Source organism: Schistosoma mansoni, chromosome 7 (assembly GCF_000237925.1).
Source record: "Schistosoma mansoni strain Puerto Rico chromosome 7, complete genome".
In the NCBI taxonomy this organism is placed as follows: Eukaryota; Metazoa; Platyhelminthes; class Trematoda; order Strigeidida; family Schistosomatidae; genus Schistosoma; species Schistosoma mansoni.
In genome coordinates, this window is record NC_031501.1 from 611590 (window position 1) to 635175 (window position 23586).

The 23586-nt window shown below is 36.5% G+C and overlaps 1 protein-coding gene across 1 annotated transcript in view; it reads right to left on the bottom strand.

The window, feature by feature from the left end:
* Positions 1–23195, bottom strand: part of Smp_175630 (putative collagen alpha chain) — a gene marked incomplete at both ends in the record, with an annotated part of 34146 nt that extends 10951 nt beyond the window's left edge. Inside the window, 4 exons of the mRNA XM_018798563.1 lie at positions 3075–3128; positions 14595–14679; positions 19511–19778; positions 23143–23195. Coding sequence (XP_018653493.1) covers positions 3075–3128; positions 14595–14679; positions 19511–19778; positions 23143–23195 — 460 coding nt within the window. The remainder of the gene's footprint in view (positions 1–3074; positions 3129–14594; positions 14680–19510; positions 19779–23142) is intronic.
* Positions 23196–23586: the final 391 nt, after the last annotated feature.

Sequence of the window (23586 nt, forward strand, 5' to 3'; positions counted from 1 at the left end):
ACGATACACTTGTAATGTTTAGTTTATATTCATCGACGTAATTAATTATCAAAAGGGCTGGAATAGCGTGGGAACCCCCTTTTGGTCCATTACTACCAGATTGTTTCATGAACAGTTTGGAGAACAATAAACTTAAAACCACTTTTGACAACTTGCTTTTGTATTCACTTTGTTGATGTCGAAATGACAGGGGGTGTCGATAGAACCTTTAGAAGATCTATCCATAAAAATCCTTTATGGAATGGCCCAGCTATCATGTTTACACACTTAGGTCAGAAACAAAACTTAATTCTATCCTTTGCAAAAACAATAGGAAGAACTTGTAGTCCCGAGTTCATAGATAAAAAACTGAACCTCTCTAAGAAAATAATCATCGGAAAAGGGTATCCATAGATATTAATTGACAAGAATATAAACCTCAAATCACATAAAACACGAATAACCCCCGTGGGAAAGAAAACTATGTATATGAACATCGATTTAAAGGTTGATGCAGATACAGACATCCTGAAATAAAGAATTCATGACTCTCTCAATAGGACGTTCTTTGCAGAAACGTTTGGATTTGTGTTCTTCAGTATATCAATGTTTACCAATGATCTGAAAGATGAATTATTCCATTTGATCAATTACAGGTGCATTTATCTATATAAATGTTCATGTTAAGTCAAATACATAGGTCGTTTGATGCGTATTTCATCCGAAAGAATTCGAGAACATTATGAGGCTTGGGTGAAAATTGGTCAATAATCGAATAACTTGTGACGACAGGTCATTAAATGAAAGCGAATTTTGCGTCCGAAATCATCTATAATGTATTCGGAAAGCTGTCAGTGAGAGTTATATTACATCTTCTTAACATTGGCGAAGCACTAGCTATACATTTGGAAAAACCAGAATTGTGTCCGAAAGAATTTGGCACAACCTCTTCGCTTACAATGGTCTGAATCTCCTGCAGTTTTTTTTTCTTTTTCCTTCATTCTTTTCTTCTTTCGGAGCCATCTGCTATCTTCTCTGTAGACGTTTTACCCCAAACTGATTTACTTTTGTTTCTATGATCCTCCTGATTACAGATCATCTCACTTTCAACATCTTATCTTATCACGTTGACCCTTCCCTTTGCCTCATGTATCTTTATGATGAATATTGATGTTCTCAGCAACAAAATCATCATAATATTCACTTTCGTATTAGTTATTTGAAGTGAACTGTACTGGGTTCGAATCCTCGGGTGAACATCAACACTTAGATACAGGTACATCCAGCCGATGAGTCACAATTAGGACGAAACGCTCATTCTGAATTCTACTTCCAACCACCCTCATCTCCGCCTAAAATTATTATTAGTTTCTTCAATGGGAATAACGATTTTATGTCTTTATATATTTATTCTAACTCATTGTTACGATATTTGACAGAATTTAACTGCGCACTGCGCATCCACGATCGAGGCTGGCGAGATTCCAACCCAGGACCTATCAGTCTCGCTCACGAGCGCTTAACCACTAAACCACTGAGCTGACCAGTACTTCTAGGTTTTCCATAGTGGTCTAGCTTCAATTGATTCATGATTTCAACTATAAAATTACTGAAATCTCCACAAAAACCCTTCTGAATCACCCAAAAGAGAACTTTCCTCTGAACTGATATTTACCATGTTACATCTAATGTTCGGAATCTTTCCGTTGATATTAAGAACTGCGATTGAATATTATCTTTTCGATACATATACATCCTGAGACGATTACCTCGTTATGGTCATTAAGTTACTGAGAATGTACATATGCTAAAAAGATACTGATTAGTTGAAATTCCTAAAATTCGAGGATAGCTTTATCAAAATGAAGAACCGGTTAATGTGAGACTATCACTGAAAACCTGAAAGCACTAGACGGTCATTTCTTTCTGTCATGAAAGTCCTCAGCAGTACTAATCTAAGAACCCTCAAGCGGTAATCGGACACTGACCCTTCGGTCTTGCATTCAAATGTTTAATCTTTAAACCATTGCTCCCGAGGCCAAATGGTTTACAATTTTAAGTCTTCAATTTATTTCTATTATACAAGTCAGTGGTTATCTGGATTTAGTAGCTTAAAAATTTACACATCAGGCATTGGTAGTAAAGTTTACTGAGTTCACATCTCAGTGTGAATACCAACATGAGAGCGTAGGTTCATGCAGCTGAAGAGTTCAAAATAAAAATAAATAAGCATTCAAATATTCATCTTTACATAAATATATAAATTGAAAACTGTTTAGTTCATTAACTGTCAGGGAGCACCAGTTCCCTCAAGGTTACAGGTACACCCTCAAGGTTACAGGTACACCGCACTAAACCCGGGTCCAAGGTTTCCACTAAACCCGGGTCCAAGGTTTCCTGTTGGTTGGCCACCTTCAACCACCATCTTAGTTCATTAACTGTCTTAAGATATATATATATATATATATATATATATATATATATATATGGTTACACCTGTAAACCCCCGTGGAGGAGAATAAGCTGTCCACCATAATTCTCTATCCAACTCTGTCCTCAATAATTCTTCCTAATCCTTTCCAGTTGATATTCATCCTTTTTATGTCTGCTTCCAAGTCCCGACGTAGTATGTTCTTCTGTCTTCCTCTTTTCTGTTACCCTTAAGGATTCCAGATAAGCACTTACCTCTTTGTGAACATTGATGATTTTCTTTATGTATATCCTAATCACATTCAGCGTCTTTTCCTAATTTCCTTTTCAGTCAGAATCTGATATGTTCTCTCCCATAGTAGACTGTTGTTGATGGTAGGAAATACTTGTAATGGATTCCATTTTTTAATCAAAACCAGTCCATTGTAAAAGTATGCCTTAGTGTTTCCATCTTAAAAAGATTGAAGTGTAAATAATTCAAACGTTTCGCCTAGGTAACTGATCCAAGTCTCTTTATTGGAGTTCCAGGAATCAACTGTCAATCATTGATTCATATAGCTAGATCGTATAGTGATAAACAGGACATATCACTACAAATTGTATTAATATCAAATTTTAAGAAAATTGAAATACCTATTGCATTCGATAAATATATTTTAACTTACCAATTGGCCCTTGTGGTCCTGGTGGTCCCGGTTTCCCTGGTTCCCCTGGGGGTCCTAGATCATTCAATAAGAATAATAAACCAGTTTAGAAAAACTATATATGGTTAAAAACTCATTTCCCAGTATTGACTTTCCAAAAAGGTAGTTAACAGAAACCATATCAAACAAATCGATGTCTTATAGTGTATCAAGGTATGATTAGAAACAAAGGATAGTAAGATATTTCACATTATGAATTAAGGTAATAGAAAAAAATGCTACGAACATAGTGAAATAGCAAACGTACATGGTTCTATAATTTGTTACATACAACTTGTCTAATAATCAAAGATGGATAGTGGGTAGCAGTCAAACTCAGGACACGCGTTTCATCCTATTTAGATCTTGTTGAATGGGTCTAATTGTATCTCAGAGTTGATGTTCACTCTGAGACTCGAACCCAGTACTGTTCGCTTCAAACGCCATCGCGTTATCCATTCAGCTACTGAGTCCTGATAGCCAATTGTTTATGCAATGGGATCAAGTTTAAATTCATCTGGTATTGTTTGTTTGAATCTTCCCATTGATATTTAGGATTGCAAATGGTCAGTCTCTTATTGGAATATTGTGCATACTGTGAGGATTGCCTCGATATAGCCTTAATTCACAAGCATTCTAAGCAAAGATGGATAGTGGCTAGCAGTGGAATTCAGGACGTGCGCCACTTCATCCTATTTGGGACTCGTCAGCTGGATGTACTTGCATCTCAGAGTTGATGTTCACTCTGAGACTCGAACCCAGTACCTTTCGCTTCAAACACCATCACGTTATTAGAATTCTAGAAAATCTTTTGATGATACTTATTAGTTCAAGTATTTGTATAAAAGTGTATCTTAACTAATAAGATTTGAACTCCACTGGTCACTGCTTCTCACTAGAACTCCTGGATTTACCTAACGAAGTCAGTCACTAGTGAGCATATGATTATTATTATCAGAAGGGACTGACTTCGAGAGGTAAATCCTGGAGTTCTAGTGAGAAGCAGTAACCAGTGGAGTTTAACCACTTCCGTTGTGAGATAGGAACTCACTGAAGAAAATTGGTGGACGGTTGCTTAACTTCGTGGAATGGTTGGAGTTAGAAAGAAACACCATGGGATGCCGGCTCAGTGGTCTATAGGTTAAGTGCTCTTGCGTGAAACCCCTTCTAACAATATTTCTTTTTATCCTTTGATTTATCATTCCTTTTTTCTTTTCTCTTTTTTTCTTTTCTTGAACAGTACAACATAAGTATGTTATAGATAAGAATATTCTCTAATTTGGTACTTGACCGTCAAGAGTTGATCTAATTATCACCATTTCTTTTTTCTTCTTTTCTTTTCTTTTTTCTTTATCTTCTCTCTCTCCCTCTTTCTTTCTCTCTAATCTCTCTCCCTTATCTAATGCTCTTTTCTGATAAATATGGTAAGTACTTGAAGGGTTACCCATTGAGTATAGATACTTACATTATATCTCTTCCTTATCTAATGCTGTTTTCTGATAAATGTGATAAGTGCTTGAAGAGTAACTCATTTAGTATAGATACTTTCATTATATGTCTCCCTTATCTGGTTCTCTTTTCTGGTAAATGTGGTCAATACTTGAAGGGTTACACATATAGTATAGGTACTTTCATTATATGTATCCCTTATCTAATGCCCTTTTCTGATAAATATGGTATGTACTTGAAGGGTACTCATTCAGTTTAGATACTTTCGTCATATCTGTCCCTTATCTGGTTCTCTTTTCTGATAAGTATAGTAGGTACTTGAAGGGTTACTCATTCAATATAGATACTTTCATGATATCCAAATAGATATTTACATACAAACAAATCGTTATTTATTTGATGTATATATTGAGTCTTTTATTTTAGAGTATGAACAATGAGAAATCAGGAATTCAGTTCTACTTATTTAGATAGTTACCACAAAAAGGTTATCTTGTTGCCATCTGTTTGAATAGATGTGAATATACATCACATTATGTTTCTGTGGTAACTATTATGGTTTGAATCATTTTTTTTGGTTAGCGTTTTTATTTAGCGAGTTGGTTTTATACGGGATCGAGTCGTTAATCCTATGCCCAAACCTCCTTCTTTATCCGGGATTGGGACCGGCAGTAGCCTCCGTAGGAGCTATAGGCTCTTTTATCACACACGCAACAACAAATGCAGGAGAAGTCAACCAGTGTAACAGTACCTTCAGCAGCAGTAGGTCTCAATATGAACGAAAGAAAAAGCAAGATTCTCCGATGCAACACAACATGCACCAATCGAATTACACTTGACAGAGAAGCTCTGGAGGATGTGAAAACCTTTACATATCTGGGCAGCATCATCGATGAACACGGTGGATCTGATGCAGATGTGAGGGCGCAGATCGGCAAAACAAGAGCAGCATATTTACAACTGAAGAACATATGGAACTCAAAACAATTACCAACCAACACCAAGATCAGAATTTTCAATACAAATGTCAAGACAGTTCTACTGTATGGGGCGGAGAAGTGGAGAACTACGAAAACAATCATCCAGAAGACACAGGTGTTTATTAACAGTTGTATATGCAAGATACTTCGGATCCGTTGGCCGGACACTATCAGCAACAACCTACTGTGGGAGACAACAAACCAGATTCCAGTGGAGGAAGAAATCAGGAAGAAGCTCTTCAAGTGGATAGGACACACTTTGAGGAAATCACCCAACTGCGTCACAAGACAAGCCCTCATATAGAATCCTGAAGTCCAGAAGAGAAGAGGAAGACCAAAGAACACATTACTTTGAGAAATGGAGACAGACATGAGAAGAATGAACAAACGTTGGATAGAACTAGAAAGGAAGGTGTAGGCAGAGTGGGTTAGAGAATGCTGGTTGGCGACCTATGCTCCATTGGGAGTAACAGGCGTAAGTAAGTGAGTAAAGTAACTATTATAGTACTAGTAGTAGTAGTGGTAGTAGTGTGATTGTAGTGAACAAGAACACGTGTATGGACAATTAAATCTACTAGGGCACTAAATTACAGAATAGCTTCAAGAACCTATCTCAAAGTTATTCACTAATAGATATATACTTAATTTCTGTTTAAGGAACTTATTCAGTTTGGTTTGACTTGAAAATGGTTGAATTCATGAAATAAACCCATTTTATAGGATCTATTGAGATTCAGAAAACATTAAAGACTGTTTTAATTGGATAAAGGAATTCTCAGTAGTACTGTAATGACCAAGAAGACGAGTGTGGACAAACAAATGTATTTAGGTACACAATCACGGAATATCTCAGTAAAATATGATAACCATATAATAAATGGTTGATTTGCAAACAAGTATGCGATTGTCTCAAATTTGACTCTTCCTTCTTCAAATATCAGTCCATTGTCTCCGGTTATTATTCTTCATGCATTTTGATACAAATCGCCTTTCATTTCCGTCCGTTCCTTATCGATCTTCCACTGAAATACATGCTATACCTGACCATTGTTACATACTACTTATGTGAATATAAGTAACTCACACTACATGAGTAGTAGTAATGTACTAAACGAGAAATCAGGTGGTTTCATAAAATGTAAAAATTATACTTTAATTACTTCATTTGCAAATCCTTTATCAATTGTCTCAAACTTCTGTTTACATTCTTGTTCTCTTCGATTGGATCATCTCAATCTTCTGTTACCAATTCTGATTGGTGTTACATACTACTTATATCTATCAACATAAGTAGGATACACCACAGTAATAACAGAAGTATTATATAAAGCTAATTGATCTTTAAACGTTAATGTGAAGATTCTTCTCTTTTATTTTGAAATTCTATAAGGAAAGATATCAATGAAATTTGAGCCATATCAAATTATGAACCGTATCCCTTAAGTATAAAAGACGAATTGTTTTACGAAACTCCTATACCCTGACGAGAAAAATGAATAGTAACTGTTGGGATCTAATTATGGGATAATACTATACGTATGTTTCTTATTGTGTAATTGCTAAGTAACTCAACTATTCATATTCATGTTCCTCTTATTATAAGCTTAAGTTTGACCCATAGACTATTATTATACGATTTACCATTCTTAAGGTTTTCCCAGTCTATTGATTACTGTTCCCCACACTCATACTGCCCAGGTGCCCAAACCGAAGCAGGTGATTTTCTTAGGAGGCCACACCCAGAGCCTTTGACCGAAAGATCTGATCCACAAGGCAGTAGAACATCGTAAGGAGATGCAGTCGCATGATAGCCGTTGACCAACGCCAACTTTCCCTCAGGATCCTGTAGCTCATGTGCATCATTGGTTTGGGATCAGGATTTTCCAACTCTCGTAGGTGAACTTTCCGTGTCCACCAATCCGGTTAAAGCGTCGGACAATCTCTTTTCGTCCTCTCCCTTTCGTAAACAACACTCTTGGTGCGAGGAGTCAGTGAGTAGGACTTCCCTGGCAGAGGCTATGTAGGCGTGGTCATGTGAGAGAATTTCGAGAGGGAGGGTGGACTCTCCCCACTCTCAGCTGTCTCGGGACACTTAGGGGCTACATTCCACAATAAATCTTTGCTGAATTTCAGTAACTATTTTCACAACTTTTTTATTCATTATTCGTCAATGTAACTCACTGTCACGTCTAAACTTAAACTTTATTCAGAACAAAATTATCAACAGTTTAACAGAAAACAAAGTATGTTCAAACTACTGGACTATAAAAATACATATTACCTATAATTTTGACTAAACTATTATTTATGGATGAACCAATCACTTATAAGATAACAAGTCTCAGATTTTGGAGCGAAATTCACTCATTCATTTGGTTAAATAGAGTTTTTGGCATTATAATTGATGTTAGTTCGAGATGAAAACCCTAAATCAAATTCTGAACCCGAACCATTAACTGTCAATCATAATTCTAATTCCTCACATTTCTTTTACAAACTTTATTTACTCTTTGTTAGTAGGTGGATATTCTAAAGGTGACTAGTACCACTCAGACGTCGTCCATAAATTATAAACTCACCATAATTTTTAGTAAACAATTATAAATATTCCGCCTCGCGAGATTCGAACCCTGAACCCATCAGTCTCACGCGCGAGCGCTCAGTGGTCTAGAGGTTAAGCTCTCGTGCGCGAGACTGATGAGTCCTGTGTTTGACTTTCACAAGGCGGTATCGCGGATGCGCACTGCTGAGGAGTCTTGCAATAAGATTGTTATATCCCGAAGAGATTTATGAATGGTAACTTTTAAGGACTATTTATGAACCAATGTGATATGTATATTTCCTATTGTTATGTAAGTAAACTATTCATGTTCGTGTCGCGTTTATTATAAGCTTTATTTTGACCCATAGACTATTACTGTACGATTTACCATTCCTGAGTTATACCCAGTCTATTAATTACTGTTCCCCTTATTCACAGCCACATTTAGCTGAATCTTGTACAATTGTTATTTTCCATTTTATGGCACGATGTAGTCAGTTTGTTTGGTATATAAACCCAGTATGTTTGTGAATAATGATTCATATTGCAGAGGCTGTTATTGGTGTTCTGAACTTAACTGTCTGGGCTAGGCGGAAAGCAGGACTGAAAAATGCTCTAGACTGTTAGTACGGGTATTATGTATCACTGGTTTCTAATAGACAGGCTACAAGGTATAACAATTGGTGTACACACGTTATAACAAACATGAACTGACTCCCTTTTCTTGAAGTCATAAATTCATATTGATAAATACTCTAAAACGAAAAAGTAACCATCATCATTATGGAGTTGTGGAGATTGTTAAGATTTTCATTAAAATCATGAATGAATCAACGTTGAACCACCATCAAAAACCTGAAAGCACTGTACGGCCGTTTCGTCTTAATTCGAGACTTCTCAGCAGTGAGCAACCACGATTCCGCATACGGGACTCGAACCCAGAACATTTTGTCTCGCGTGTGAACGTTTAACCTCTAAGCCACTGAACAACCATCCAACAGTCTTAATATCTAACAATTAACCAGTGCTTCCAGATTTTCGATCACGATGTAACATTGATCAATTCATGATCTCAATCAAAAAAACTGAATATTCACCAGACTTCATTCTTCATTTAGAACATATACACATACACATATAAGCATATGTTATAAAGACATAATTTGTACTGCCCTAAAGTAAATCCTTACTAAATTTTCAATATCACAATTGATTGATCACTGGGTGGTGATCAATGTCATGCGTGTCAAGTCCTTCTTAATGCTGATCGAATGCTATCGATGAAGTTGCATTGTGGCCACTAGTCTAGGTGGCTCGACACTTCGTGCGCTATATTGAGATAAAATGGTGGTTGGAGGTGGTCAACAGGAAACCCTAGACCTGAGTTTCTTGCTACTTGGCATTCGTCAGTAAGGTCTACCTGTAATCTTGAAGGAACTGGTGCTCCCTGACGGATTCGATCCTGTGTCACTCAGCTTCACAGTCAGAGACACTACCACTAAGCTACTTGGGCCGCGACCGACTTCCTGTAGGACTGAGATGTAATCACAATTGATTGATCACTGGGTAGTGATCAATATCATGTGTGTCAAGTCCTTCTTAGTGCTGATCGACATACATGACAACTAATATGAATAAGATAATAAACACTTATGAAAAATTTTGTTAAGAAAAAAAAAGAAGAAAAGAACACTTAATGAGATAAGACTTCCCTCTTCATTCTCTCTATTGACATTTTTCATTCCCCACCCTCTTCCCCCACCCACCCTTATTTATTATTCCTTCATTTTGCTTGTTAACATAAATGATTAAGTTAATTTAATTTAGAATAAACGAAAATTTATCAACCCAAATAGGTTTTTTATTTTGATTCATTCTGCCCTTCTTCTTGTTTTTTCTCTGGTTTTTCTTTCTTTTTTCTTCTTTTTTTGTATTATCACTCATTTGAACTAAATTGAACGATGATAATGTTTTTCTCTTCTCTTTTCTTCTCTATTTTTTTCTTTTTTGTTTTTTCTCGTTGATAAAGTTTTTGTTTTTTTGTGTTTTTTTGGCTCATTTTTTGAACTTTTCACCTGATTGATTAGTTTTTTTTTTTATTATTTCTTGGCCAGTTTTATTTTTATTTTGGTTGTATGAATGGATGTTTGGTGTATAAAATGAAATTGTCTTCTGATAATTCTTTATGATAAGAAAAAAATATGGTCACCAGTGACTAGCTTCAAGAGGTATTTCCTGGAGTTCTAGTGAGAAAGAATAACCAGCGGAGATCAACCACGTCTGTTGTGAGATAGGAACTCACTGAAGACAATGATGGACGGTTGCTCAATTTCGTAGATTGGTTGAAGTTAAATATTAACACCATTGGATGCCAGCCGGCTAGGTGGTCTAGTGGTTAATCGCTCGCGGGCGAGACTGTTAAGTCATTGGTTTGAATCTCGTGAGGCGGAATCGTCGATGCGCACTGTTAAGTAGTCCCACAATAAGACGAAATGGCTGTCCGGTGCTTCAGGGTTTTCCATGCTGGTCTAGCTTCAATTGACTGAAGATATCAAATGTTAAAAAATTAGTAAAATTCTCCACAAAATCCCCTTTCTGATAACGATCATATGCTCACTAGTGACTGGCTTCGTGAGATATTTCATGGAGTTCTAGTGAGAAGCAGTAACCAGTGAAGCTCAAACAGGTTTGGTGTGAGGTAGTAACTCACTGAAGACAATTGGTGAATGGTTGCTCAACTTCGTGGATTAGTTGAAGGTAGACATTAACACTGTTAGATGCCGGCTTAGTGGTCTAGTGGTTAATCGCTTGCGCGAGAGACTGTTAGATTATTGATTCGAATCTTGTGAGGCGGGACCGTGGATGTGCAGTGCCACTGAGGAGTCCCACAATAGGACGAAACGGCCGTCCAGTGCTTCTAGATTTTCCATGGTGGTCTAGCTTCAATTAACTCATGATTTCACTATATAAAAAAGTCTCACTTTTGATGTCAACGTAAAGCGTTTATTGACAGCTGACCAAACCTTGAAATATTATTCGGGTAAAAACATACATGTGTCAATGAATAAATGATGTAGTGACGATATCAACTAATGTAGTGGTTACCTCTGCATCAGTAGGCCTCAACATACATAAGGTAAAAAGCAAGATCCTCAAATGCAACACGCCAAACACCAACGTAATCAAAATTGATAGAGAAACTCTAGGAGAGGTGGTGTCTTTCACGTATCTAATCGGCATCATTGTTGAAAAAGGAGGATCTGATGCAGATGTAAAGTCAAGGATTGGGAAAGTAAGGTCATCATTCCTACAGTTGAAGAACATATGGAACTCGAAACAACTGGTAATCAATATCAAAGTCACAATCATCAATTCAAACGTCAACACAATTCTACTGTACGCTGCTGAAACTTGAGAACTACCACAACTGTCATCAAAAAGGTACAAGTATTTATGAACAGTTGTCTACAAAAGATATTCAATATCTGTTAAGCGGATACCATCAGCAACAGTCCACTGTGGGAGAGAACAAACCAGATTCCAACTGGAAAGGAAATTAGGAAAAGATGATGGAAGTGTATATGACATACATTGAAGAAATCATTAAACTGAATCATGAAGCAAACCCTAACTTCGAATCCTGAAGGTAAACGGAAAACAGGATGTCATAAGAACACGCTACGTCAGGAAATGGAAGCAGACATCAGAAGGATGAATATCAACTGGTAATATTTGAGAAGGATTGTCAGGGACTGACTCGGATAGAGAATATTGGTGGGTGTCCCATGCTCTTCCACGAGGGGCTACAAGAGTAAGTAAGTAAGATAACATCATAATGTGTGTAATTATAATATTTTTTTAGTATAAAAAGACAATGAAATAATTTTTGTAAAGATGAATAACATCAACTCTGAGATACAGGTACATCCAGCTGACGAGTCCCGAATAAGACGAAGTGGCGCACGTCCTGGATTCCACTGCTAGCCACTATTTATCGTTGTTTATGAAGAACATTTTTGTTCTCTAAGCTGAGTAATTTAATTGTTATCTGAAGTTGTCTATACATAATTACTTAAGCGAATGTGTATTTATGTATAGTGAAGGGGGCAATACTTTATCCGACGTAATGTTTTTCATAACTGAAGTAGTTTACTTTACAGCTGATGTTTAATTTGTCTTCTATTATTGTTTATTCTTTCAGTTTCTCATGGAATCAGTTTTTAAAAGGGTCATGTTCTCAATTCCACTAGATGGTATTGGTTAGTTTAATTTGAGAAAAGGGATCAGTCACAACAAACGGCATGAGATAACAGTTATGACATTACTATCAAGTGACTGATTTTGTAAATGTTCAGCTTTTACGTCACTCTCAACTCTGAGATGCAGTACATCCAGCCGACGAGTCCCAAATCGGACGAAACGCGCATCCTAGATTCCACTGCTAGCCACTATCCATCTTTGCTTACGAAACATCTAATTGTTTCGATAAAGTCTTAATCTACATTAGATAAGTTATCCTCGGCACGTAAGTGGGTATAAGACCAAGGAAGTAACAGTTTAAATGACAGCAAGTTTTTCTTGACTAGTCAAAACTCAATTGTTCCAGTGAATTCATATATGGTCATGTAAAACTTGATACAACTGCAATAAAAAGAACTGGTCATAGACTGTATCGGTCAGATTGGTTGTAAAGCCTATTCTGGTGAGACCTGTAGACCCTTCTGGAAAGGATTCCGTGTTTACAAGGTTCACAAATCCACCATGCGAATGTGGTTATGAAGGGAACTACGGCCCCAAAGGTCTTTGCATGTATGTAGGTATCGTAACAAGAGCAAGTAAGAGATTTTTGAAGCTTTTACTAAAGGAGTACCAGGTAACACATGGACATTTATCTGAGTATTTTATGGTATACATACAGGTATACCTACACTGTGAGCAAATATACATTGCATGCATGATTATTATAGGGGATGGTTGAAAGAGAGTTAAGGGAGGCCAAAACAAAAACGTGGCACCAGTGCTTGAAGTCACTAACTTCTAGTCTGAGCCATGTTTGTAGATGCAGACTACTTGTTTGGGATCCGCGCGACTATCGTAAACAATGGTTGGAGACTCTGGGTGATATGGCTCAGAATCGATCACAATGGCGTAGGTGTATACACTCTTTGTCTCAACTTAAACCTTGAGATTAAAATTGTTTCATATCTGTCTTCCTTCCTATACTATATCTTTATATACAACCTTTCTTTTATATATTACCACAACTAAATTAACTACTTCTATGAGTTCGGTGTCCGTCTTGTTATGCCAATGAGGTATGGTAACTTGGACCGATGCATATATGTGCCTGGTGCTACGTTGTAGCTGACTGACTGACTGGCATGCACACCGATAACATACAGGTTTTATCCGATGCATCCTATAGCATACATTAAGGTATATTCACCCACTTGGGTAGGTAGATGCTCACCGCTCTCTTTGAAACATATTTACTACAATAGACTGTCTCTTACAAATTACATGTGCATCATTCACCCCATGGTTACCGCTCCAGTACTTCCTGACACAGTCATAAGCACAAGATTTCTCTCAGGTAGGTTGTTGATCGCCTCTCTTTAGTATTTGCTAACATATCTTTTAATTATATCTTCGACCTCAGAGATTAGGTCGCTGATTTTATTAGACATAGGGAAGATAATACATCAGCTAACAATTCCATTGTACGACACCACACGCATACCTTCTACATGAGGATGTGGACGTGTGAGTCGGGTTTTTCATACTTAACATCTGTGATATATTTCCACCTGATAATTCTTTTTTTATCCTTGGAATTGTTGAATAACCTACTTGCAATACATAAAATTACCAAACTTTCCAACGACAGACTTCCAAACTTATTAAGTAATTATAAATACCAGTATAGGGTTTTGATGACCATCGAATTTCATTGAAATTGCTGACCAATATAACTAAGACAACTATTGAAACCTAGAAGCACTAAATAGGAGTATCGTCATTGTATGGTACTATTCAGTGACTCATATTTTACGAGTTTGAGACCTGAAATCAAACCATAAATCTTCAGTCACCCACGCGAACACTTCATCCGTCGTCGATAAGTACTATCGTCACACCTAAAGTGATGGAACTTCACTGGTTACAGATTCCTACTAAAAATCTATGAAATCCCCCCCTCACTAGAGGACACACGATAATCAACATTATGGGATTATGAAATGAGAAGCCGTGATAAGCGGAATGTCAGGATGAGAATTACACAAGACACTGGATTATGGTCATACAATGTCGTGGATTGGTTGAAGGCAAACATTTGCACCATCGAATTCCGGCTTATTCGTTCACAGGTGGTGTTCGCGTGGGAGACTGAAGATTCATGGTTTGATTGCTGGTTTCAAACTCGTACATATAAGCCACTGAAAAGTACCGTACTATGAGGATACTCCTGTTCATCTTCATTAAAACTAAAAACTTAACATGAGTTCATCATATTAAATAATTAACATTTACCTGGAGGTCCGGGTTTACCTTCATAAAATTTCATTTCATTACAATCAATTGATAGACCACGACAAATATCACGAAACATATCAATCTATAAAAATTAAATATAGAAACCAAAATGTTAATAAAATTAAAACAAACAATTTTTTTTTATTTTCGTAGTTGAAACCACGAGTCAATTGAAGCTAGACCACCATGAAGAACTTGTAAGCACTGGACAGCCGTTTCGTTCCATTATCGGACTCCTCGGCAGTGCGCTCCACGATCCCGCCTCATGAGATTCGAACCCAGGACCTATCAGTCTCGCGCCATCGCACTTAACCGATAGACTACTGAGCCGGCATACAACGGTGGTAATGTCTAACTTTTTATTATCAGAAGGAGATTTTGTGGACATTATAGTAATTTTAATAGTTGAGATTATGATTCAGTTGAAACTAGACCATCCTGTAAAACCTGGAAGTGGGATCGTAGATGCGCACTGCCACTGAGGAGTCCCACTATAAGACGAAACAGCCGTCCAGTGCTTCCAGTTTTTCCATAGTGGTCTAGTTTCAAATGACTCATGATCTCAACTATTTGACAATGAACATTAAATGCTGTAACGATTTCTTTATGTCAATACATTTTTCTAAACTAGCTTCTTAGAATGTTTATCATGGATGATCAAATCAAGAACCTCCAGATCTTTTAGTGAGCACTTAACTTTTAAACCTCTGAACCATTATCGATATTTGAATATCTCTAACATTTCTAACCAAACAAAAATATTGCCCAACCAATTCCGCTGAGCGGTAGAAGTCTTATGCTTAACATGTATGAGCTCCACTTGTCGCAAATGACCACTTAATCTTAAAGAATTATCGTGTAACTGTAGTGGTCGGGATGTCAGGTGGACATAACCAATTTATTGTTTAGTGCGAAATTATAGAGTGCATTCATTAAATATGAAAATCATACATTAAATACATTATTTATTGCCTTGATATTGACTTAAGTCACAAGAATTATAAGCAGCGATAGATAGTGGCTAACAGTGGAATCCAGGATGCACATTTCGTCCTAATTGCAACTCATCAGTCTGTAATTTAAGGCAACATCGACCCAATCTCTACAGGATACACATATTTTAATAATAGACCGATCAATTTCAGTCCTCAATCCAAAGAAATACTACAAGATGAATTCAAACTTTACTACATTACACAAGCTAATGACTGTCAGAACTCAACAGCTAAGTCGATCATATGATAACATTCAAAATGAACGGTACTATGTTCAAGTCTCAGAATAAACATCAACTTTAGAATGTGAGTACATCCATTTGATGAGTCTCAAATAGGAGGACCTGGCGCGTGTCCTGCATTTCACTGCTAGTCACTATCCATCATTGCTTATGATAATTGTATGTTTACTAATCTGATTTATTAGATACTTGAATGGTAATCATAATGATAATTGTAATATCTACAAAGTTAATCTCATTTGATTGTTTCTTCCCTCGTTACTAAGCCTTTTCCCTAACTCATTTGAAAAATAAACAAACAATGACCTCAATAAAATCTCTTTTTTTTCTCCTAATATTTCTCTTCAATTATGTTGCTTTTCATTGGGGGGGATGGGGGAGGTGAGGGGGGAATGATTGTAATAAATGAAATTAAAATTGACCTAATTTATGTTGTTGTTGTTGGTGGTGGTGTTGTTTAGTAGGCCAACACTCATTCTCTATATGGTTGCTCATCTTTAACTCTCTTATATAGATATACATTACTCCCTCTATCTAGATCTGAATTTTAACCAGAAACATAAGAAATTTGATGTGTATAATTAATATGTAAAAAAAAAAGAGGTCAAGTGCTTTTACCAATCATTTTTGTTTACTGATAATATAATAATTAGTATAGTGGAGGAGGGAATTTGAGGGAGTTGTAGAATTTACATTATTGAAATTATGAATTGATCTTAGCTAGAATCATTATTGAAAACTTAGAAGCACTAGATTATTGTTTATATAATGTACGAGACTCTTTAAAAGTGCCCTGTGACCATAACACGTTAAAGACACCAGTTCTCGTCTGACCACCACAGTTAAGCAGCGTTGGGACCGGCCGAGAGTACTAGGTGTCGCTGGCTTTAAAAAAATGGCCCCCAAATGCCTTGGTATGGTAGAGGGTGGGGAGAGTCAGCTCTCTCCCTCTAAATGTTCTTACATGACCACATCCATACAACCACTACCAAGGAAGTCCTACTCACTACATTCTCGCGGCATAACTTTTGTTTATGAAATTGAGAGGATGAAAAGCGAATGTCTTGAGTTTTAACCGGGTTGGTAGACACGGAGGATCCACCTAAAAGAGTTGTAAAACATTCATTCCAAACCAATGGATATTGTCGTATTTTATGTGTCATCTGATAAAAATACTTCATTGAGATAACTCTCGTACAAATCATATCTTGAGCGTTGTTCATATCTAGCCCCCAAATGCCCTGGTACGGCCGAGAGTGAGGAGAGTCCGCTTTCCCTCTCCAAATGCTCTCACATGGCCATGCGAATATATAGCCTCCTCCAGGGAAGTCCTACTCACTGCCTTCTCGTGGCATGACTGTTGTTTACGAAATTGAGAGGACGAAAGGCGAATGTCCGACTCTTTAACTGGGTTGGTGGACACGGCACATCCACCCAAGGGGAGTTGGAAAACCCTGATTCCAAACCAATGGTACACATGGGCTGGCTCCAGTATCCTGAGGGAACAAATGGTGTACGAATCAATCATTGATCACCGGCTACCATGGGAATGCATCTCTTCACGATGCTCCACTGCCTTGTGGACCAGATCTTTCGGTCAAAGGCTCCGGGTGTGGGCACCTAAGAAAACCACCTGCTTCAGTTTGGGCACCTTGGCAGTATCACAGCCCCCAAGCAAATCGAATGAGATTTGTATGGCGCATATATATCTGGTGCTTCCTTGTACCAATATTTATGTGTTTAAATCAATAAATAAATAAAATAATCTAAGGTAAGTATTGTAAAGACTGTTAGGTTTAGAGTTTTCCATCAGGGATTGACAGTTGATAGAAAACTACTGAAAATCATGATTGACTATAAATCTGATTAGTTCAAATAAGAGACTTCATAATAGATCGTATCCTTAACCTCATCAGGGTTCGAACTCAAGATCTTCAAATCTCGTAGTGAGCTTTTAACCTTCGGACAAGTGAGTCTATATTCAATCTTTTGCATTTTTAACTTTAGCCAACATTATCACTCATTCTTACTGGTGATATCTATTCCACGCCTGATGTGGTAAAATTTCACTAGCTAGTGTTTCTTACTAAAACTATGGTAGTTAGCTGACGAAGCTGATCACTATTAAGCATAAAATGACTACACTTTGTTGTTCAGATTGTTGGTTTTGTCGTTCTACATAGTCAGGATTTCAGAAAATCCTGGATTTAATTTCTAGTTAGGTGAAAACTCGCACTTCCGAGAATATCCATACTAGAAGTCGGTATATCTATGTCGAACATGATAAGTGAGAACCGACTATTGATTGTACTAATACTTTCCGGACAATGATTTTCTTAAATGGATTTATATTCCATTATCTTTCAGTACATTTTGTATTACTTGTCAATTACTTATGTCATAACAAGCTATGCAAAATGGCACGTAAATAAGATCTTTCTGAAGTATAGTTTACTGACAGGTTGTTTCTAACTTTCGAGTACTTTATTGATTGTTACCTAGATATTTATGTGAACAATAATACTCAGGGGAATTACACTACTAAGCTGTAGAATAGAATATTTTAGATTCACATGGTATTATTTAGTTATATATTCTCATTGTTGTTTTTAGGACTACAATGGATCAGTCTCTAATTGGCATATGTGCATCCTGTATGTATTGCCTTGATATAGCCTTAATTCATAAGCATTATAAGCAAAGATAGATAGTAGCTAGCAGTAGAATACAGAACGAGCGTTTCATCCTATTTGAGACTCATCAGCTTGATGTATCTCCATCCCAGAGTTGATGTTCATTCCGGGACTCGAAACCAATACCGTTCGCAATCTCGAAGCAGTCCGCGTACGATACACATATGCCGATTACACACCGGTCAATTGTAGTCCTAAAAACAACAATGGCAAGATTTATAATACTACTATATAAGGGAAAGAAATGTAAATCTAAGTAAATTACAAAAGTGTAAACTTTCAGTTGAATATTATTATTATTTAAAATAAACGAATATTTGAAAAGTTAAGATCATGAATCAATTGAAGCTAGAACGCCATGGAAAACCTGGAAGCACTGGACGGCCGTTTCGTACTATTGTAGGACTCCTCAGCAGTGCTCATCCACGATTCCGCCTCACGGGATTCGAACCTTGGACGTATCAGTTTTGTGCGCTTCAAATGATTCATGATCTCAACTATTAAAATAACTATAATATCCACAAAACCCCTTCTGATATTGTTCATTTTTTAAAAATTTAAACATTACAACAATCCGAAGTATCGATAGTTACTTTTAGTAAAGATATGATATATACTTATTCCTTCTTGGCGGTCTGCTTGAACATCTGGGCTACCTGTTCCTGCCATCTAGATATTTCAACAACTTATCTAGTTTTGTTTGTTTCAATACATCATTATGGCTATCAGTCACATAACCTATTCAGATGCGTTTCTGAAAAGTGTACAACCTTTCGTTACACAAGGTACAAAAGGCCCAGTCAGAGACATCGTGGTTGCTCCCAGGCATTATTCAGCGAATAGAATGTACATTATTTAGATGTCAATTGACTGGACTGATAACTTCTAACCTTTAGATCACTGAGCTGTCTAGTACTTCCAGATTTTCAATGATAATTTATCTTAGACCAAATCATAAAATCAATAATCTTCACAGAACTCACATTCACTGATGGCCATAATTTATTACTCTTTCTCCTATTAAATAATAATGATTTCTTTCCTGGATATAGATGATCATCTTTATGTTTATCATGCCTTTCATCAATCAAAACATTAGAATCCACTGTTGTTAACAATAATCTTTGATCGCGATCATAACTATCATTATTATTATGATGATGATCGGGAGGAGGAGGATCATGATTAGGATGATCCGGATCATTATATTCCAAATTATTGATTAATTCTTCTTCAATCCATTGTATTCTTCTATTTAATTTATAATAATAATGAAAATAAAAAATAATTATAAAAATAATCAATAAAATTGTAATTATACTATTCCATATCATTAATAATTTATAATAAGGATCATGCATATTGTGGTGTTGTATTCCTGTACGATCATTATGGTTTGTTGCTATGGTTACAATGGGATGAGGTGTCAATAATGACCCGGAAACATTACTATTACTACGATTACTATTATTACTATTATTATTACTATGATTTTTATTTGTAATTAATTGTTTATCATAATGATGGATTGGATTGAATTCCTTTTGCATATTCTTATCTAAATCTATAATTACTAATAAGTAGTATATTGAATAGTTTATGATTTATGATTGATTGATGTATTCAAAAGAATTCCATTGAATAGTACTTGGACTAGATCCTATAATTGACTCAATATGCTTTGTGATATTGTAATTGACTGATGTATTCAAAAGAATTCCATTGAATAGTACTTGGACTAGATCCTATAATTGACTCAATATGATTTGTGATATTTTGATGATTATGAATTGAATTGAATAGAAGATGAAAGGATTGGTGAGTAGTATGATTGTAGTTCTTTCATTAGTTACAAAGCGAAATCGTTCATTATGAATGTTTCATATGTATATTTTAAAACTTGTGTATGTTTCAATGGATTGTTTTAATCATAATGACAAACTTGGAACTTTGTTTAACTCTTCTAGAGGTTGGTGTCGATCTGAAACCTGAGTAAAGGAAAAAGGTTAAGTAAAGGGTTAGTAATCTTATTCAGTAGAAAACAAAATCTTGCCAAAAACATCGGTAACTAGAAAAGAAATCATTTAAACCCGACTTACACGTCCTTGTCGTGTCTCCGGTCTAGTCGGACCGTTCCTATGAACTAACGTGAGCGGTAACCTGGGTTGTGGAGATCGGCTTAATTATCCACTCTACCTACACCCACAATTGATTACGATAGCTATAAAGAATCAATGTACAATAATTATTGGTTCAAAAAGGAAGAAAAAAAGAATGAGTCTACCGCCCAAAAAAGAAAGAAAAAGTGATTCTGCCCAAGAAAAGAGAAAAGAAAGAATGTAAGAAAGATGGAATGATTCTGCCCCCAAAGAATGCCAAAACAGCTCTTGAGCCCCGGTATTTGTGCCTTGCCTTGATTTAGTATTCTTCTCTAGAAGGGCTTACGAGGCTTCACCATGTTACTATGGCCAGGAGTTGAATCATCGTCATTTAGAGGAGTTTTGATGGCTCATAGTATAAATCAAGAATTTTTCGAAAGTTACGAGTTCAATGCACCTTGAAATGAGCAGAGTAACAGTTACCACAGATAAAACTTGAAGAATAACTACCACTATCATCAAAAAGGATAAGTATCTACGCAAGATACTCAATTTCCGTCAGTTGGATACCATCAGCAACAACCTACTGTAGAAGAGAACAAATCAGCTTCCAGTTGAAAAAGGAAATGAGGAAAAGACTCTGAAGGCAGATAAAACAAATATTATGGAAATCATCAAAATGAAAAACGAGGCAAGTCCCCTAACTTAGAATCCTGAAGAGAAAAATAAAAAAAGAAGACCAAGGGACATATTGCAATGTTAACCGCAAGCGAACATCATAAGACTGAACAGCAAGTGGAAACAACGGGAAAGGATTGTCCAAGACGGAGTTGGTTGGAGAATCTTGGTCAGCGACCTATGCTCCACGAGGAGTAATAAGCTTAGGTAAGTTAGTTATGTGCATGAGAAACAAAGATTCTCAGCACTCCTTGTAGTAGTGAATAGTCAGTGGTTAAAGTGAAATTGCTTTCAACTTATTGGCTACAAATGCAAACACCTTTTCACACCTATCCCGAACAAAGTTGGTTAGGTATAATGATAAGATATCACACGATAGTAAAATGTAGCTTCAATTTGAGTAAATTAGAATTTTTCATATATAGTTCAAATCATGAGTCAATTGATGCTAGACCACCATGGAAAACCTGAAAGCACTGGACGGCCGTTTCGTCCTATTGTGGGATTCCTCAGGAGTACACATCCACAACCCTGCCTCGCGAGCTTTTGACTCAGGACCTATCAGTCTCGCGCGCGAGCGCTTAGCCACCAGTGAAGTTCAACCAGGTCTGTTGGGAGATATCAACTCACTGAAGACAACTGGTGATTGGTTGCTCAATTTCGTGGATTGGTTGAAGTTAGACATCAACACCGTTTGATGCCAGCTCAGTGGTCTAGAGGTTAAGCGCTTGCGCACGAGACTGATAGGTCCTTAGTTGGAGTCTCGTGAGGCGAGACCGTGGATGCGCACTGCTGAAGCGTCCCACAATGGGACGAAATGGCTGTTCAGTGCTTCCAGGTTTTCTATAGTGGTCTAGCTTCAATTGACTTATGATTTCGACCATATAAAATTATCAAAAATCTCCACAAAACCCCCTTTCAACATTTTTCTATTTATCCAAAATAGGCATAACTGTGTAAGACGTGTACTTAATCAAAAATTGAAGAAATATTACTCACTGATTGTCAATGTATAGATTGGTGGAGATTCTCAAATGTTATTGATATTATGAACTGATCAAAGTTAGATATAAATTACATCCAGTAACCTTCACGAATATTTGCATTGATATATTCTAATTATTATTCCTTCATTCATTAAACAGACATCTATCATGAGCTCATTGGTGACTATTCTCTGGAGTTCAAGTATAAAGCCGTGACTAGTAGAGTTCAATGTATGTTCTGCGTGAGACAATTATTCATCATCGTAAATGGATAAGGATTGTTCAGCATCGTGAATTGATTAAAATTGAACACTCACACCATTGAATCCCACGTCAGTGATCTTAGAGGTTAATGATTCGCAAGTGAGATCAAAGGTCCTGGGTTCGATTTCCAAATGTATGATCATGGTCTCATATTTCTGTACTAAAAGATAGCTATCCAACGCTTCCTAGTTTTGTAATGGTTAACTAACTAAACTCAATTAGTGATTTGAACCATGAAATAATATAATAACATCAATATAAATTCCGCTTACTTCTCTTATAACAATCTATTTCGTCCATATAATAATAATGAGATTACAATGGATATTGTAAAAATTACAATTTCGAAGATCATAGTCAACATAAGGAAAGTGTTCTTGTTCCCTTTCATTACTCAAACTTTGATTCGTTAAAACAAAATGAACCAATCTAATTAGCTTGTATATCTATCTATTTATCCATCTATCTACCTACCTATCTAGCCATCTATCTATCTATCCATCTATCTATCTATCTATCTATGAATCTACCTACCTACCTACCCATGTATCTATATATCTACCTACCTACATATATATCTACACAAACCTGAACTCAAATAACTCAAGCCGACATAAGATTGGTTTACTTGACGAGTTCATTTTTTATAAGCAATGAAATGCAGGATGAGCGTTTCGTCCCATTTGTGACAAGTCAGCTGGATGTACCTGCATCTCAGAGTTGATGTTCACTTTGGGACTTGGACCCAGTAACGTTCGCTTCAAACGCTATCACATTATCCACTTAACTACTGAGTCCTGATAACCACTTTCTTGTATGATATGGTGAAGATTATATTCACTTGGTAGTGTTTAATTGAATCTTCCTATTGATGTTTAAGACAGAAATTGATCAGTCTCTTATTGGCATATGTGCATACTGTGTGCATTGCCTTGGTATTGCTTTTAGTCACAAGTATTATAAGCAAAGATGAATAATGGCTAGCAGTGGGATCCAGGACGTGTTTCGACCTATTTGGGATTCATGAAATGG